Here is a 17,745-nt window from a genome sequence, read left to right as displayed (position 1 = left end):
CTCTGCCCAGGCTCAGGACACCTTTAGGATTCCCTTAATTTCCTGTCTTCTATAGGAAGGTTCTCAGTAAAGCAGCCCTCAATACTGTCCCCTACAGGTGTTTTTCTTGCTTCCTGGCCTGGCCTCAGTAACCCTGTCTGGAATGTCTTCCTCATTTCCTAGCAGCCAGATCCCCCACAGGCTTGAAGACCACCTCAGAAGTCCTGTCTTCAGACTTCCTCCAGAGCCTTCTCCTCCCCACAACTCCACCTTTTCCTCTGAGCACTGTCTCAGTTTTGTATTTAACCTATGTATTGAGCCCTTGGTGATAGCCTCTACTTTTTTGTACCGGTCTTGTCTTCCCTGCTTGGGAGGGAAGGTCTCTTCTACCCAGAACTGAACTTCTGTGTTTCCCCGCAACTGCGAACACAATACTTGGCTCATGAAAAGTCTCAGTAAATTCTGAAGCTGATACCTGATTCTCTTCCCCCCATTCATCCCCCCTACACACACACCTACCCTCTCAGCCAAACCCCCCACCCCCACCCCACGGCGTCTCTGAGGAGCCCCGACTCCCTTCAACCAAGGCCTCAGACCTCGGCCCTTCATCTCAGGAGCGAGTGGGGTTGCCGTGGTTTTCCCACACCCCCCTGACTCGAGCTCTCTTCTTCCCTTTCAAACAGGTCAGCTAGTAGTCAAAATCAGAGCCCTGTGGTCTGGGGGTGGTTTTGTGCTCAGGAGGGAGGCGAGGACAGTAGGGGAGGCTTGCGTGTTTGTCCCTCGCATTTTCCGGGGTGGCGGCGCCAGGGAACTCTTCACGAGGCTGCAGCACTCCGGGCTCCGGCTGGGGCCGCGCGTCTCGGCTCCTCCCTCCTGTGCCTGTCAGCCGCCGGGAGCTGGCAAGCGGGCGCGTGGTCGGGGTTGGAGACGTCGGAGATTGGAGAGCACACTCTCCCCTCCGCCCCCGCTCAGAGTGAGCGTGTGCGGGAAGAACAATTGTGTGTGAGTGCGTGATTCGCTACACTTGGAGTGGCAGTTCTCAGCCAGAATGAGCGCCCCCCCCCCCCCCCGCCACCCTGTGCGCAGCGCAGATACCCCCTCCCCCGCCCCGCAATTACTTCCAGTTCGCCTTTCGCCGCCAACTCCCAGCTCGCTTATGGTCCAGTTCTGCCCTCTTGGGGTCCCATTTCCTTCCACCTGGACCGCTGGGGGCAGCGAGAAGCCCTCCGTCTTCCCCGACGGGTCCGAGGTCCCAAGTTTCTAAGGAGCCAGGAGCACCGACTCCTGTGGGGGCGGAGGGCGGGGAGACGAGGAAAGACGACTGTGACTTTGGGATTGGCCTGGCCTGCTGCATGTGGCCCCCAGCAGCAGCCGCCACCCCCGCCCCACAACTGCCGCCGCAGCCCCAGGGGAGCGCGGAGGAGGAGCCGCTCCCCGACTTCGTGGCCCACAAAGGGGTGGGGGTCAGGGGCGGTCTCCCCCGCCGCGTGCGTTCCTGCCCTGACGGCTCAGCCCGCTTCCAGGGCAGCCATTGCCATGGAGACCCCCGAGGCTATAAAGCCAGGTGTGCAGGCTTGCGGCGGCTCCCGCGCCGCTGAGCCCCCCAAGTAAGGAGCAAGCGCCCCGGCGCGGCCCGGCCCCCGCGAGCGGGGAGGAGGCGGAGGAGCGGCGCCAGCAGCTTGAGGAGCGGCGCGCCCCGCCAGGGCTGGAGGCAGGCGCGCTCGGCGGGCGCCACCGTCTCAGCAGGGGAGCGGGGGCTGCCTTGGGTGCGGGTGAGTGGCGCGGCTCCAAGCCACAAGGGACGGAGGGGCACCGGACACGCGGAAAACAGCGGGACAGACAGAAAGGGGCCGAGCTTTCGCTCTCGTAGTCTTGTAGCGGGCCAGGAGCAGAGCTCAGAGTAGCGAGCAACCTGCACTTCCAGGCGGGAAGCTCAGGGAAGGAGCAGCGAGACGCCAGGCGTGCGGCTCAGGAGCGGCGGGGCAGCGGAAGCCGCGGGAGCAAAAGACTGGGAACATCAGGACCCTCGGCTGCAGCCGCCCACGCGCGGAGAGAGCCGAACCAGAGCACCAGCGGGGCCCAGAGCCCGGCGGGGCGCGGGAACAGGGGCGCCCCCGTGCGGAGCTGCTGGGCCGCCTGGGAGCGGCGGCCGGGGTCATGCTCAAGCCCAAGGACCTGTGCCCCCGAGCGGGTACGCGCACCTTCCTGGAGGCCATGCAGGCGGGCAAAGTGCACCTGGCCCGCTTTGTGCTGGATGCGCTGGACCGCAGCATTATCGACTGCCGCGCAGAGCAGGGCCGCACGCCGCTCATGGTGGCAGTGGGCCTGCCGGACCCCGCGCTGCGCGCGCGCTTCGTGCGGCTACTGCTGGAGCAGGGTGCAGCAGTGAACCTGCGGGACGAGCGCGGCCGCACGGCACTCAGCCTGGCTTGCGAGCGCGGCCACCTGGACGCCGTGCAGCTGTTGGTGCAGTTCAGCGGCGACCCGGAGGCGGCCGACTCGGCGGGCAATAGCCCAGTGATGTGGGCAGCGGCGTGCGGCCATGGGGCGGTGCTCGAGTTCTTGGTGCGCTCTTTCCGCCGCCTCGGCCTGCGCCTCGACCGCACCAACCGAGCGGGTCTCACCGCGCTGCAACTGGCCGCCGCCCGCGGCCACGGGACCTGCGTGCAAGCCCTCACCGGGCCCTGGGGCCGCGCAGCCGCCGCCGCCGCGGCCCGGGGCTCCAACTCCGATAGCCCTCCTGGCCGTCCGGCTCCCGCGCCCAGCCCCGAGCGTCGACGACCCAGTCCTCGCCGCTTACCTCGGCCTCTCCTGGCGCGCTTTGCGCGAGCGGCCGGCGGCCACGGTCACGGTGGCGAGGCAGGGTCAGGGGGCAAGGGCTCTGGCCGGCACCGAGCGCAGGGCAGCGACAGGCCCGAGCTGGGCCGGAGCATGAGCCTGGCGCTGGGTGCTGTAACCGAGGAGGAGGCGGCTCGACTGCGGGCAGGAGCCCTAATGGCCCGACCACAGTCGCCCCAGTCTTCGGGGACCGGGAGGTGGCGTTCGCAGGAGGTGCTGGAGGGAGTGCCTCCGACCTTAGTGCAAGCCCCCATTGGCCTTAGCCCCCACCCGGAGGGCGGCCCCGGCTCTGGCCGTTTGGGTTTGCGCCGACGCTCCACAGCTCCAGACATCCCCAGCCTGGTCGGGGACGCACCAGGGCCCGAGAGCGGCGCAGAGTTAGAGGCCAACGCTCTGCCCCATTCGGGGCCTGGGCCTCAGCCTTGGCAGGCAGGCACAGAGGCCATGGTGCTGCACTCTCAGCGGTAAACAGCATGGAGGTTGAACCCTGCTCCCCCTGCTCTTAATGTCTCGCCTCCACTGGGATTTCTCTCTTCCAGGTCCTTCATTTAACTGGCAGTTTCCCGGCCTGTGATCCAGAACCTGTCCCCCACTGCCAAGGCAAGACCTTTACCAACCCTCTCTCTGAAAAGAGCCCCTATTTTATTTCTTTTTTGTGCTTGTTGGTATTCCCTGCCTAGGTCTCTCGCCTTCCCTACAGCCTACCTTTCCTGTCCTGGAAGAGGAAGAGTAGAAGACTGGTTCCACATGCTACAGCCTTCCAGCCAGGAAGATGGACCCTCTACTCTGAGCCCTAAGGCTCAGTTCTGAGTCTAGCGGGACTCCCGCCCCTCCTGGCCAGTCTCCCACACCCTAGTAGCCAGGCAGCAGAAGAGTTGACTTGTAGAACAAAGGCCTAGCCTCCCCCCTCTGCGTAGTGATAAGACAGTAATTCTGCACGTGACCTAAGTCTCCCTTCCTCTTAAGTGCTGGAGAAGGAGAGCAAGGAGACTGGCCTCTGAGCCCTTCTGGACAGGAGGGCTGATTGTGAAGGAGTCTGAAGGTTACGTTTTTCTGGGGAGAAACTTCTGCCTCGAGACAATGAGAGCATATTTGGGGGTGGCAGAGGCCTTGGTGTTGAATGCTGGTTGTCTCCTGAAACAGCTCCTGGGTGATTCCAGCTCCCTGTGCCTCTGGCCGACCCAGGATTCAACTTAATTGATGATGGGGGGGGGGGTCATTGCCCCACACCAACCCCTACCCAGCCCAGCTCCCAGCACCTGAGCCAGCCTGTACTTCAGCTCGGGGGCATTTGAGTTTTATCTTTGAGGTCGTGTCCCTCGTGATCCAGCCTTACTTCTGCTAACTGTTAGAGGCCTGAAATGAAAGGACTTGGCACTTCCCCGCCCCCACCACCTCCCAGCTCCCCGGGTCCCGCATGTGGGTGCCATGTGGGTGCTCCCGCAGGGTGGAACGGTTGCGAAGGCTTGGCTTAATTGTATTTCTTCCAATCCTCAAAGAACTCGTGTTTTGAGTCTTTGTATATGAAGCAGAAAGCAGCGGGTCTGATCCGAGGCTTAAGAACCTGACAATGTCTCTTTAAATAGAAGCTCTGCGAGGGGGATAATTGACTGAAGTGTTTGCCACGTTGAACGGCGGCGCGAGGGAGTCGGGAAGCCCACACGAGCCGCAGGTCCGGGTTTAAATTACATCAAACTCTGGCGAGAGCTGGAAGGGGGCTGTTAAAGGGCTCCTGCTTCTCGCTGGGCTGTTAATGGAGGGCAGGGCGGATGGTAGATGCTGGAGGTCGAGACCAAGGACCCCTGCCTCTGCCCCAGCGCGTGGGACGCAGGCCGGGCAAAGCTTCATTACTGGGCAGATTAGTGAGTCAGAGGCAACCGTGGAGAGGTGGTTAAAAGCCCTTTTCCGGCGTGGTCCTTCCTCTCCCACCTCCCCTGCCTCCTCTTTGTGTTGGCCTAAGAGGGGGATTCTAGGAGGTCGGGTGAACGCGTGCACCTGTGCGCCCAGCCCGCGAGATGGCTGCGCTTGGGGGCTTTTTTTGTGAACCCCGAAGGTTGAGCGTGCAGCGCCTCACCCGTCTGAGGTGGGGGCTTTTCAAGGCGTCGATCTAAAACGCCTTTGCAGAACGAAAGGTTTCTCACCATAACTCTAAGGGGACTGCCCAGAGAGAATGATCTCTGCTGAGAAGTTGGGTCGGGGGGAGGGGTGCGGATGGGGATGGGGTGAGTGGGCGTTGTATAGATGTCAGACACCTTCCCAATCCTTCTGCCCCTCAAAAGTGCAGCCACCCCACTCCACCCCGCACTGGACGTGATCTCTGGTGCCCCCTGGTGGCTAGCGCTGCGCCTACCTCGCGGCGCCCTGGCTCGGAGTTGAGACTTTTTCTGGTTTCACTTGGGATCACGGCAATGTACTTCTCCCTCCGTGTGCATTTACCCATGGACTCCCCTTACTCTTGTAGTATATTAAATCCGGATACTTGAAGCCATTTCCCAGCAGTGGAGTGAGGGACAGTAAACAAAAAACCCGGATTTGGAGTAGCAGGAGCCCAGACCCTTCTTCACTAAGGACTCCAAGATCTTCCAAATTAAGGCTCCCAAGTCCAGAGAGTTCCTGCTCTCTTCTGAAAAACAGGGGCTTCCAACCCCTTCTTTATAATTTCTGAACCTTAGGACCTCCATTGTTTTCTTCTGATGAGATTTGCTTTCGTTTTGGGTGTGTATTGCCCTCCCCTCATTCCTTTCTCCCCAGACATCTGCCTCTCCTTAGTCCCACTGTCTGGGTGGTGGGTGAAGGATACAGAAGCACCTGAAAAGCCAGGTGGAGAGGATCTGGGGTGGGATGGGGGATAACTGGACATCCCAAGCACAAACTCTTGCCCCCCCCCCCCGCCCCCCACTCCGGCCTATCCCTGCTTGTTCACTTATTCCCTTTCTGACTGTGTTTAATTTCCACGGTGTTTTTAATGGTGTAAGAATACAAGTATTTTGACTTCTTCAAAACACTGTAAGGTCTGGGGTGAACATTAGGTTGATGGTGCTGTCATCTTTCAAATGTTGCTGACCTGTGGCTTTCTGGTTGAATGTCACCCTGGGCCTTCCTTATTGAGTAAACAGTCATGAGGGCTCCTCTCCACGGAGGTGCCAAGGGCTTGGTGGTTGAAAGTATTGTTTCTAAAAGACCACAGCAGATCTTTCCTGTCTGCAATGAACTGTGTGTGACTGACTTTCTGTTCTTGCAGATTACTTACTAGTCCCAGCTCTGTGCAAAACTTCTACATCTCAGCACATTTTGCTCTCCTGCACTTCCTTCTCATTGTCAGCCCCCAGGCATTGAGGCTGGGGTCCTCTCTAGCTCGCTCACTTTAGAAGAGACCTTTCTAAACAGTTTTCTTTTCCAATCCTTGTTGCTTTCATCGTTGTGAAGAATCACACAGGCCACTGGAGCTCAGTACCCTAACATCAAACTCAGAACTAGGCTGCATGGGAGGCCAAATGACGTCCGCACACGCTTTTGGAATGACACTGGGCGGTGGAAGGACTATTAGAACTCAGAAGAATAGTTAATAAATCCAGTATTATTCAGTTGCAAGAACTGGCCTCTCTTTGCCTCGCCAACTGCTCCTGATTCTGGGCTCCCTATGGAGTGACAAGAGGGTGTGCTTGCTTCCTGTGAAGGTTCTGCCTTCTGTCAGCCTCCATCCCTGCCTGTTCCACCGTGCACTGTGGCCGCCTCCTGAAGGAAGGACTCAGGTACTGCTTCCAACTGAGCTGGTGGGACCAGGACCCCGAGACCAGGGCAGCTCTCCGGCTGGGGCTGGTGTGGGGAGCAGGAGAGGGTCTGTGTGACTCCTGGATGCTGGGTAAGAGGTTTCAGTGAACCCTGGGGCTGGGGGTAGGATGAACTCTCAGGAAGGAAGTGCTGGAATCAGTGTCAGAGCTAGAAGCTTAAAGATCATGCCATCTACCTCCCCTACCTGCGGGACTAGGACCAAGGTGTATTGATTTCCAGTCACTGCACTGCTGCTCCACAACCCCTCAGTTCTGAGAACAGAAACACAGACTGCTTTCTCCCTGGAAGCAGTTCCAGGCCACTTTCTAAGGACAGCTGGAGGAAAGCAGCCTCTGACTTTCCTTGGAGTGGGAAGCAAAAGGGAGAAGGGAGACGCCGGTGCAGAAAGTGGCCATCAGCTCCAGTGGCTGCCCGCAGAGCCCCTGTGGTACCAGCAAGCAGAGTGCATGGCCCTGGTTTTCCTGGCTGGGTTCTTCTCCCCTGGGAAGGACAGCTCTGTCCGTTTCTCAGTTCTTTCAGTCCCAAGGGACTTTCGCTTTCCGTTTCCCTTCTTATCCGCCCTCATGGGCCCACATGCCACGAGGGAGTTGGGTTTTTTGTGGACTCAGTGACCGCTGGGGAGCTCATATGGGAGGGGGGCACACCAGACAGCTGCTTGAAGTGTCCAGCTTGAACATAGCCTGGCTCCATTGTCAGAGACAACAGCCCAGAGGTTTTGAACACTCAGTTTAATTTAAAACAGGCACAAGTGCAAACAATTCACAAAAGTTTCTAGGGAAGATGCTTTTGTTTTTAAAACTCTGACCCTTAAAAAAGTCCTTGCAAGTTTCTTTTTTGGGGGGGGGGCCCAAAGCAGGCCACTAGGGAGCAGAGGAATCTAAAAATATTATCTAGATAGGGTCCTGACACCTGGAGTTCTTCCCTGGATTCCCTGACTCACAACATCCCTGAAGGTGGGGAGGGAAGGGGGACAAAGAGACAGGTGTCTGAAGAGGCAGCTAGGGCAGATGGTTTGCACAAAGGGGGTGTCCATTTTCTTGACAGGATGGAGCCCCAGGGGGGGGGGTTCATCTCCCTCAGACCAAGATTTTTGAAAATAATGGGTCCTTGATGACCTGGTTATTGAGAGAAAGCTCACAGGCAAAACAAAGTTTGTTCCTTTACCATTCCCATCTCTGGCTCTCAGACTCCACAGTACAGGAGACACCTGGAAATCTGTGAAGCCCCTGGGATGTGTCAGCTCTCTTCACTGTTCAGGTAGAAACACAGGACTTAGGAGGTGGGAAACCAGGCCAAGAAAGCAGTCCCTTCCTGGTAGAATTTAGTGGCAGAAAGGATGGGAAGCCTTACTGAAGTAGGTGACCTGTGAGTGACCTGAAGGGAGCCAGGCTGTCAGGGTGACTGTCCTCCACTTACACACACACACACACACACACACACACACACACACACACACACACACACAATGTTCTCTCCATCCTGTAAAGTGAGATTATGTTTACCACCAACCGCATTCTTTCTCTTTTACCCAGACAAATGCCCTTCCTCCACCCCTGGCCAGAGAGCAGGCTGTTCACAGTTTGGAGCAGGCTGTGCAGGGAGAGTGGTGTCAGTGCAGGTGGGTCAGGAAACAGGTGCAGGTTGGACCGTACCTTCAGGAAGTCAGACGTAAAGGAGGAAGACGGCTTCAGGCAATAGAAACCTTCCCTGTGGCCCTCTTGAGACCCCAGGGTTTAGAGCTGGAGCTGAGAACAGCAAGTATCCTGGCGAAGACAGGCAGTCTGCCCTCTCGGTGACCTGGGATGCTAATGTACAACTACTTTTAAAAAACCGCAGCAGCTTTTTCTGCTGTGTTGGCCACGTGGCCAGGAGTGCGGGTCTCCACGTTTCTTAGAAATATCCCTGTGCAAATAACAGAGGGTCATTCTGTAGAAGGGGGTCTCTACCATCCCAAAGGCAACTGGGGACTCTCTTGGGAGGCAGAGAGACCGAGGGGCAGGTCCGGCCTGGCCCAGTGGGCTGAGGGGCAGAAGGGTGTGGGTGGGGTTTCACATTCGATCTTTGGAGAGAATACTGAGAGAATGAGGCAGGCAGGCCCCGCCGGCAGGCTGGCTGCCCAGTGTCCCCGGGCTCAGCAGGTGGAGGTCTGCTTGCGGTAGAGCTGGATCAGGGGCACCAGGCACTCGGGCAGCCCTGTCTGCAGCAGGAAAGGGTGGTCCAGGAGCTCCTGAGCCGTGGCTCTCTCCTGGGGGTCCCGCACCAGCATCCGTTCCAGGAAGTCTCGAAGCACTGGGGAGACCTGTGGAGACAGGGCATCGGTGAGAGGAAGCCACAGCATGGGGTGGCTTCGGGGTTACTTGTCTGCCTGGCCCCACCATCATTTGAAAGTCTTGAATTCTCTCGTTTCTTACTTCCTGGTAGTAGCTCCCAGACTCAGTACTTTCTGGATTATGGGATAGGTAAAATTGGCATCGGTCCAGGAAAAGTGGCTAGATCACCTCTAGGGGGTGCTACTGAGCAGTGGAATTAAGAAGCCTGGTGTCCTGGGAAGCTGGGCTGCAAATATAGCCCATTCCTCACCCTGCTTCTCAGAGCTCTCAGCCTTCAGGTTCTGTGGCTCTGCGGGAGAAGCATGGGATTCATATTAGTGATCCAGTCCTGGGTCTATCCCTGATCTTGGGCAAGTTGCAATTTTCTCTAGACCTCAGTTTTCTCATCTGCCCAATGGGCTAATGATAAAATGTGCTTGCCCTGTCTTTAGTGAAGATAAGAAAGAGATCAGGGATGAAGTGTTTGGAAGAAAAGAAAAAAAAACAAAGTGGGACCTGAAAAGGGAGATTTCTTTACTGCTCTAAGCCTTAGAGTCTAAGTCAGGGGCTTATCTTAGTTCATTCTGCGCCAATATCTTGGGATTAAGCTAAATCTTGGGCTGTTACAGAAGGCTACCTCCTCTAGGGAATTAGCCAATTGGAAATCTCCCCATATGTTAATCTTGGGGCTGGTGGTGCAGGCTCCAAGGACCAGTTGTCTCAGAAGGTGTCTTCCTGTCTGTTCTCCCATCCAGCTGTGGTGGGGCCACAGAACTATTATTCGGGGACTGGGCTTCACCCCTCTGGGACATTTCTCGATCTGGCCACGAGATGGCAGTGCCATTTTGCCGCCCTGTACTGACCTGCCCACCAGCAAGGAGTGTCCACTGGTAAAGGCCTGTGAGTTTGGGTGGATTTGACAGAAAAGGGTTACACACACACGCACCCCCTTTAAGGGAAAACCTGTGGTTCAGACGTGGTCAGGATGTGCACCAATGAAGGACAAGGCAATTTGCTATGACAGACTCGGAACACTGTGCCTTGGTATGGCTCCCCTGCCAGATGGGGTAGAGGGGTTCCTGCTCAACTAGCTTCTCTAGATTCCTGGAAGGCTTGCTTTCCATTTTCTCAGGCTCTTGTCATTTGCCTGCAGGCAGAAACTTGTCTGAGTGACCACAGAGGTTTGTGTACAGATGTGGCTCCACACCCAGGTGCAGGTTTTGTGCGGAGAAAGAAGAGCCTTTTCTGGGAGCCTCTGGCTTCTGTGGAAGGGAGAAGCTGGGCCTGGGAGCCCAGGCTCTGGTCCTCCAAGCCTCAGGAAGAATGGGGTCAGCAAGGGCACACCCTGTGCACTGACTGACCTTGTGAGAGTTTTTCAGCCTGGGTGGGGGGCTGTCCCGGAGCCTCTTCATGGCTTGCACTGGGGAGTCGCTGAAGTAGGGTGGCTCCCCGTCCACCATCTCAATCACCATGATGCCCAGAGACCAGATATCCACCTGCAGGAAGAGAATGTCCCTGATTCCACTGACCAGAGCTGACCCTTCAGTAGCAGTGTACCGCGGGGGGATGGGAGCAGCTGGCCCCAGCTTTCATCGGTGAGCTGGCCTCCTTCCTGGCCACCTGCCTCGTGGTCGGTTCCTTTCTGCATGAGTGCCCACTGACTGCAGGGACATAGCTGTCAGCCATTCTCTGAGAATGGCCATCACACATGAGGAAGCCCGGCCATACCCCACCTTGCCCTTGAGCTGCCGTAGGAGCATTTTCGAGATGCAAAGTCACAAGTGAGAGCAGACCCATCTAAGAGTGGGCAGGGTGTGATGGGCAGTGGGGTAGGGTACTGACTAAGGAGGAATCTGAAAACTAGGGCTATTTTGGGGAGCGGGGGCGGGTCTTTGCAAGGGCCACAAGAGCTATTTGTTCCCAAGCTGCTTCTGGGAGGACTGGGGGATGGAAGGACCAGTTACCTCAGTCGCGTACAGAGACCTGGAGATCACTTCAGGAGCCATCCAGTAAGGGGTGCCTACCAGGGACTTCCTCTTAGGGACGTCTTTGCTGATCTGAGCACAGAATCCGAAGTCAGAGAGTTTCACCTGCGGTTGAGGTGAGAGGGAAAAATGGGAGTGAGTGGTGGAGCCGGAGCCGAGCTGGGAATATGGAAGCAGGGGGTGGGACGCGGGTGTACCAGGGAGGGGAGGGGCCTACCCTGCCATCCAGGGTCAGGAGGATGGAGTCACTCTTGATGTCCCGGTGGATGACACCTTGGGCATGCAGGTAAGCCAGGGCCTGCAGCACGGCCTCACACACAGTGGCGATCTGCTCCTCGTTCAGCCTGGACAGGGAAGGCCACAGGCAGAAGAGAATGTTAGCTTTGGCGGGGCTGCAGGGCAGCTGGCTGCCAGATTAGGTGCCCCTGGTACCGGGCCCCACAGCTCCTAGGCAATATGTGTGGGGGTCCAGTCAGGCCAGGGCCCTGGTAGAAATGGGCCTGGACTTAGGCTGGAGACATTCTAGTGTTCCCCAACCCACTCTCCTGAACGCCATGAGTCTGTTAACCCCAACAGACGGGAGGTGCTCACAATGACGTGACAGGCACCCCAGTGTCCTTGGCCTGAGGCTGCACAATACTCCTTCCAAGACAGTGGGGGGCAGCCGGCCCTCCCACTGCCCAGCCCTCGCAGCTGCCCACCTGACTTGGGAGACGATGTCCGTGAGGGCCCCGCCCTGCAGGAACTCCATAAGCACCCACAGCTCCTCGCCCACCAGGTAGCTCTTGTACATCTCCACCACGTTGAGGTGCTGGTAGTCTCGCATGATCACCACCTGGGGGGGACAGGTGGGGGTGCCTGAGTGCCAGGCACAGTCCCCACTGCCCCCGTTCCCAGATGTTCATCCCGAGCGCCCCGCCACATCTTGCCCTCTCCTCCCACCTCATTAAAGAGCAGCTCCCTGCGCTGCTGCTTCCTGAGGTCCATCATCTTGACGGCCACCTGGCGGCCTGAATGCTTCTCCCGGGCCAGGCAGACGATGCCCGTGGAGCCCTCGCCGATCTTCACGTAGCTGTCCAGCAGCATCCGGGGGTCACCCTGGTCCACCACCATCCTGAGCGCAGCCTTGAACTGCTCGTGTGTCACAACACCTGTGTCCTCGCCAGCCAGGGCACCCTTGGCCACCGTGGGGTCCTGGGGCAGGTACAAGTTGCTGGTGCTGATCTGGGCTTGCCTGGTGCGTGGGGAGCCCGCGGGGGAAGACCGGCCTGGGGGTGGGCCGGCAGCTTGGGCTATGCGGAGGGACTTCTGGGGGCTGCTGGTGTCCGAGGTGGTCAGAGGGCTGAAGGTCCCCATGGGCTGGTCTGAGGGCAAGGACTGGGCCTTGGCCACCAGGCTTTGGGTGGGTTCTTTCTGCAGCGGTCGAAAAGAGGAGGTGGGCTGCAGGGAGGGAAAAAGAAACAGAAAGGGGTTTGACTGTGGGAGCGTTTGCTGTGACCTTTCCAGAAGCAGGGGTTGACCTCTGGATAGGGGCAGGTCTAGAGGGTGTCAGACCAAATAGGGTAGGTGCTACAGGCAAGGATTTTCAAACGGAGCAGAAGCCAAAGCTTGGTTCTGCCTGGCAACCCAGCCCCCAGCATTCCCAGGTGAGCAGTCCAACAGCAGCTCTTTACATCCATTCTGCCACTCCTGGGAAGCTGAAGAAAGCAGAGTCCCTGGGGTGTCCTCTGCCGGGTATTTCTTCCTGGGTAATTGACAGCCAGACCCCTGGGAGGCCATCCAGAGGCCGACTTCCTTCTGTGCTGCTGGGCTGTGCAGGGAATCTGGGTCAGAGGCATTCTTCATTCCCAGGGCGCTCCCACCCAAGGGGCCATGTGGGTGGAAGAGGCCCTGGGTGGTGGGGTGGGGGTGTGGACGGCAGGGCAGCTGTGACTGGCTCCCAGCACAGGGCAGGGAAGCCACAGCACGGGCTCTGATAACCCCACTTGTGCCAGACAGCAGGGAGTCTGCGTGTCTATGCTGTGAGAGTGTGTCCCTAACAGAGGACCATAGAGCCGTGTTACCATCTGAGTGTTCTCAGGTATGCTTCCTGGGCTAGAGATCTGGAATCAGGAGGGCAGGTCTAGCCAAACCCAAGCCCTGGGGCCAGGGGTGGGGAGGTTTCCTAGGGGCTCCACAGAGCAGCCTCTCTACCTGCTCCCAAGCATGAAACTCCTGGCTGATGACCCCCACAAGGAAGGGAAGGCAGGGGCCTATCTCTATGGCCTCTGGTGGGACAGGAGGGGAAGTGGAATTGCATGGCAGACTGGCCCTCAGTGAGCCCAAGCCCCAGCCCTGGAAGCCTCTGAGGTTCCTTGCCTTTCAGGTCCTAAGCCCTCCTGGCAGCCCAGCAGGAAAGGGTCCCATTCTTGGGTTCTCTCCAAGAAGCTGGCGATGTGCAATACGACTCTTCCCAGGCATTATATGATTTTAAAAGGGGCACCCCAGAAAGGGCCAAAGTTACCTAACGAGGGACACTTCAGGAGCTGCAGAGAACTTCTTGGAACGTCTCAGAACCCATCATGTAGCAGCTGCCTAGGTGCCCAGTGGGTCCTGGTCCAGGTCCCCAGAGCTCCATTGACCTCCAGGAAATCTCCTCAGGCCCTCAGCTTGGGCTGAGGGACCCCGAGTCTGGGCCTTTGGTCCTACCAGGTTCAGCAGAGCCTTGTCAACCTCTTCAGCACCCTCTCCCCAGGCTTCAGGGCGCTCACACCACCCCACTCGGCCCCTGGTCTTGCCTAGGGGTGAGCATGTGTGCAAGGGCCCCTGCTGGCAGAGAGCCAAGTTGTGGCAGAGTGTGCTTGGGTTCAGCCTACACGGTGAAGGAGCCAGGAGAACCTCCCAGCACCCATTGTGACTATTCCATCCTGCCCACTGAGCACATCTGGGTAGTAAATAGATCTTCCCACGTCTTTGCCAGCACCTGGCCCGCACCACCTTTCCCCACTCTGTGTGGTTGGAGCAGTGAGACCTCTGGACTGGGGGGTCACAACCTAGGTTTCATTACTACACTGCTCTGACCAGCGATGAGTCTTAGGCACCTCACCCTCTCTGAGCCCCGGTCTCCTCTATAAATGCACAGTGATCTGGGGAGCTGGATAAAATGCAGATTTCTGCCTCGGTAGGTTCCCTAGAGCAGTGACCCTGCATTTTAATGAGGCCCCTGGGCTCTGATGTAGGAGGACTGTGGGCCACACTTGGGGCAGCTTTGGACAAATGGGGTCTGTGATTCCATGGCCTCAGGGAGACTGTGGGAGGACTGGGATGGGAGTGGAGGGGGCAGGGCCACTGCTGAGGCTGTGAGGCCATGTCCCAGGAGCAGATGGTTCACAAGACTTCAGCCTGCACGGCTCACTACATCACAGGATCACCAATCACGAGGTAGCCCCTGAGGCCCTGTAGAAAGGCTGTCTGCTGGCCTGTGAGGTATGGCTCACAGAAAACATGCTCTCTGAGCATCTGGGTGGGGCTGGACAGAGTTTGGAGGGCCTACAAACACAGCTGCTCTCTCTACCTGGATTTCTAAGGAAGGCTTTAAAATGATTCCCTTCACCTTCTGGCTTCTTGGCCTCCTACACAGGCTATCTCTGCTCTGTGGTTGAGTGGGTGCTGTCAGTAGGTGCGGGGGGTGGGGGGGGGGAGTGGGTGTGGTAAGGACAAGCCCTGTGGAGGGGCCTAGGAGGGGATTTGCTCCCCCTCTGCTCTCAAGGCCCCTGTGGAGACACTGCTGCAGGTGCTGGCTGAACCCAGGCACCAATGGTGCAGGGGTAGGTGGGTGGATGATACAGTAGGGATCCAGCTGAGAGCCCAGCTCCAGTGTGGCCTGGAACATGGGATAGGGGGTGGTGGGGACCCACCACCTGGACTCAGTCTTCACCTCAGCAGCATCTGGTCCCTTTGTTGGCCTCGCTGCCTGTCTCCACAAGAAGGGAGTTTCTACTTAATGTCACCACAAGAAAAAATCAGAGGAAACCTATTAAGCCACACCAAGAAAGAGAAAGGGGGACAAAAGATGGAATTCACTGTTGTGGGCTCTAGAGTTCCTGGTGTGATAGAGACGTCTCCTCGGGCGGGAAGCCATCAGAAGAGTCGTGCGTAGAGTTACAATGATGCCTCATTTTCCCTTCCCCCGCTATGATGACAGGGCCAGGCTCTCCAGCCGTGGGCTTAGGGGCTGTACTGTAAGTGCCTCAGAGGCAAAGACCATGTCATAATATTTTAAAAACAATAAAGCCATTTATTGGGGGTATACCACTCTGACAAGGCCCTTAAATGCATTTCTAATTTAATTCTCACAACCTTGGGGCTTGTTTTACTATCCTATGGGTACTATTATTATCTGTATTTGTAGATAAGAAACAGGCTCAGAAAGGTTAAGTAACTTGCCCAGCGTCACTAGGTAGTGAGGAGCAAGGCCAATGTCAGCCCTGGTCAGCATAACTCCCTACCCCTATGCTGTGGTCCTACGGGAGGTACCTGGAATTTAACAGAGTACAGGGTACACAGTAGGTGTTTAACCAAGGCTTGCTGATTCTTGAGGTCTTCCGATTTGGCCTTTCTGCCTCTAAGTGGAACCACTCCTAAATCCCCCAAGTTCCTGTCTTAACTCTTTGGCCTCCAGCCCCCACTCAGGGTTGAGGTCTTTTGCTGTTTAGCCAAAGTGAGTGACTGCAGGCCAAGCTCCCTGGGGCTGGGTACAAAAGCCCTAGAGCCACAGACCCTCCTGGAGCCTCTTCCGGCTAGAGGTGACAATTGGTGGCTTGACCTCCTAGGGCACCAGTGCATGGACAGCTGCTGTGAGCTTCCTGAGCCAGCCCCTGGGATGTGCTGAGGTGCGGAAGGCTGGCTGCTGGTTTGGTCTGGTGGTTCCTGGGGCTGTAGGGGTGGAGTAGGAAGCTGGATGCAGTGGTTCTCAACTGGGGCTGATTTTATCCCCCAAGGGACATTTGGCAATGTCTGGGGGGATTTTTGGTTATCCCGTCTGAGAGGTGCTACCAGCATCTAGTGGGTAGAAGCCAGAGATGCTGTTAAATATCCTACGATGCACAGGAAAGCCCCTACAGCAAAGGATCATCTGCTCCAAATGTCAATAGTGAAGGGGTTGAGAAGCTATGGCCCAGAGCAGCTCAGAGGAAGTCTCAGCCCTGCCTTTTAGAGGCCTGGCTTGAAAATATTTATTTAGAAATACATGCCCAAGGTGCCTGGAAGGAAACTACTCCCCTGGATCTGGAACTGTGGCATCTCCAAGCCGCAGATGACTACCACCTGCCTCTGGTGCAGGGGACAGCCCCACACATGCAGCAGTGGTGGCCTATGGGAGATCCTTGGTAAAGTATGTAGGATGGACGGGCCGACAGAGGCTGGGTGGACAGCCTGATCCTGCTGTGGGGTGCTGGCAGGAGCTCAGAAACATGCATGTCAGTGCCCAGCCCAGGGCTGACACCCCCTTTTCCCAAACCCCCGAAGCCCTGCCACAGGACTCCCGAGAGGCCAGAGAGCGATCAAGTATCAGTTCTCACCTCTTGGGCAGCGTGAACTGTCCTGCTCCCACCTTGGTTTTCAAGGAAGTGTCTCCCCAGGGGATGGCCTTCCAGAGACCTCTCAGCTCACAGACATGTTCCTCATATGGATACATCAAGCCACATCTCATTTGTTCTACCCCTAAACCCGCACCCCACGTGGAAGCCCAGCCCACGTCCTTCATTCCAGTGACTACACAAAGCCCAGAACCTTCCCTGGATGCCTTGGGCTGCCAGTGACTTGGAAAGGTTAAGGGTCCAGGCCACTCCCCTAGCTGGAACCACACTCATGTACCACCAACATGGGAGGAGCCAGGCTTGCTCTGAAAGCCCTCCAGGGAGGGGAGGTCTGACTTTTTTAGGTCTGACTCCCCACCCTCGTGCTGCAATGTGAGCTCATTTCCACCGGCCCCTCAAGAAGGAGCTAGAGATGCCAGAAACCTTTAGGAGCAAGAGGCCTGAACCCCGAGGGCCCTCTCACCGTTTCCTTCCCTGACTCATTCGAGACACCTGGGACTTGTCCTACCCTCTCTGAGTACCTCTTGTCATTCTGCCTAATGAGAAAGGCTGGTGCTGTCACCACGGACAGGACATCTAAGGGCAAGGACAGTCTCCTCTGCCTGTCAAGAAATGTCACCGTTAGGGTTCCCTTCACTGTTTCCTATTTCAAAGGAAAAAGATGTGCATTTAAGGCTGTCACACATGCCAAAAGTCAGTTCTCCTGCTGCTCCCCGGCCCAGGCACGCTCATTGCTCTAGCTTTTCACAGGGCACATGGACTCCAAATAAATCATTACAGAACGTTCAAACGGCCACTAAAGGAAAAGGGGAGGAAGGAAAGCATTCTCACTGGAGAAGGGGTTAAACCTGAACATTCCTGATGCCTTAGGGAGAAGCAGTCTGGACAGGGAACCTCAGCAGGACCTGAGGAGAGCACTGGGGCAAGCAGGGGGCGGAGGCCGAAAGAAGCTGACAAGAGGGAGGCAGAGACCCTGCCCCTGTCCAGCACCAGAGCACCTGGCTCTGGGTGCTGGGGGCGGGGAAAGGTCTGGGCTTATGGTTAGAGGTGTTTGCCTGCCAGTGTGGCCCATCTAGACACACCGCAGAAGGCAAGAATGTAAACTGGGATGTACCAAAGGCCCTTCTGAGGCCCCCACCCCGCCCCAGAAAATGAGCCAGCCTGAACCTGACTCACCTGTGCTAAGGTTTGGAAGACCAGGGCTTACTTGGTTCAGGGTAGAATCCTCAGCTGAGGCTGAGCTGGCTTCTTGATCACTGTGTCACC

General features: G+C 57.3%; 2 protein-coding genes across 10 annotated transcripts in view; one reads left to right on the top strand and one right to left on the bottom strand.

The window, feature by feature from the left end:
• Positions 1-1,123: 1,123 nt before the first annotated feature.
• ANKRD63 (ankyrin repeat domain 63) lies at positions 1,124-4,804 on the top strand. The gene has a single exon (XM_086710359.1). It carries the CDS (start codon positions 2,137-2,139, stop codon positions 3,283-3,285), a length of 1,149 nt encoding a protein of 382 aa, XP_086566485.1. The 5' UTR covers positions 1,124-2,136; the 3' UTR covers positions 3,286-4,804.
• A 2,516-nt stretch (positions 4,805-7,320) lies between these two features.
• PAK6 (p21 (RAC1) activated kinase 6) overlaps positions 7,321-17,745 on the bottom strand; it is a 36,196-nt gene continuing 25,771 nt past the window's right edge. For all 9 annotated transcript variants that reach the window (XM_086710358.1, XM_086710353.1, XM_086710352.1 and 6 more), the window contains 6 exons: positions 11,846-12,343; positions 11,605-11,738; positions 11,121-11,247; positions 10,883-11,008; positions 10,280-10,414; positions 7,321-8,908 (listed from right to left, as the gene is read on the bottom strand). In XM_086710358.1, the coding sequence (XP_086566484.1) occupies positions 8,741-8,908; positions 10,280-10,414; positions 10,883-11,008; positions 11,121-11,247; positions 11,605-11,738; positions 11,846-12,343 (1,188 nt within the window). In that variant the 3' untranslated portion in view covers positions 7,321-8,740. The remainder of the gene's footprint in view (positions 8,909-10,279; positions 10,415-10,882; positions 11,009-11,120; positions 11,248-11,604; positions 11,739-11,845; positions 12,344-17,745) is intronic.

Source organism: Puma concolor, chromosome B3 (genome assembly GCF_028749965.1).
Source record: "Puma concolor isolate L17-30 chromosome B3, mPumCon1.1.hap2, whole genome shotgun sequence".
NCBI classification, from domain to species: domain Eukaryota; kingdom Metazoa; phylum Chordata; class Mammalia; order Carnivora; family Felidae; genus Puma; species Puma concolor.
This window is presented reverse-complemented; position numbering and strand designations above follow the sequence as displayed.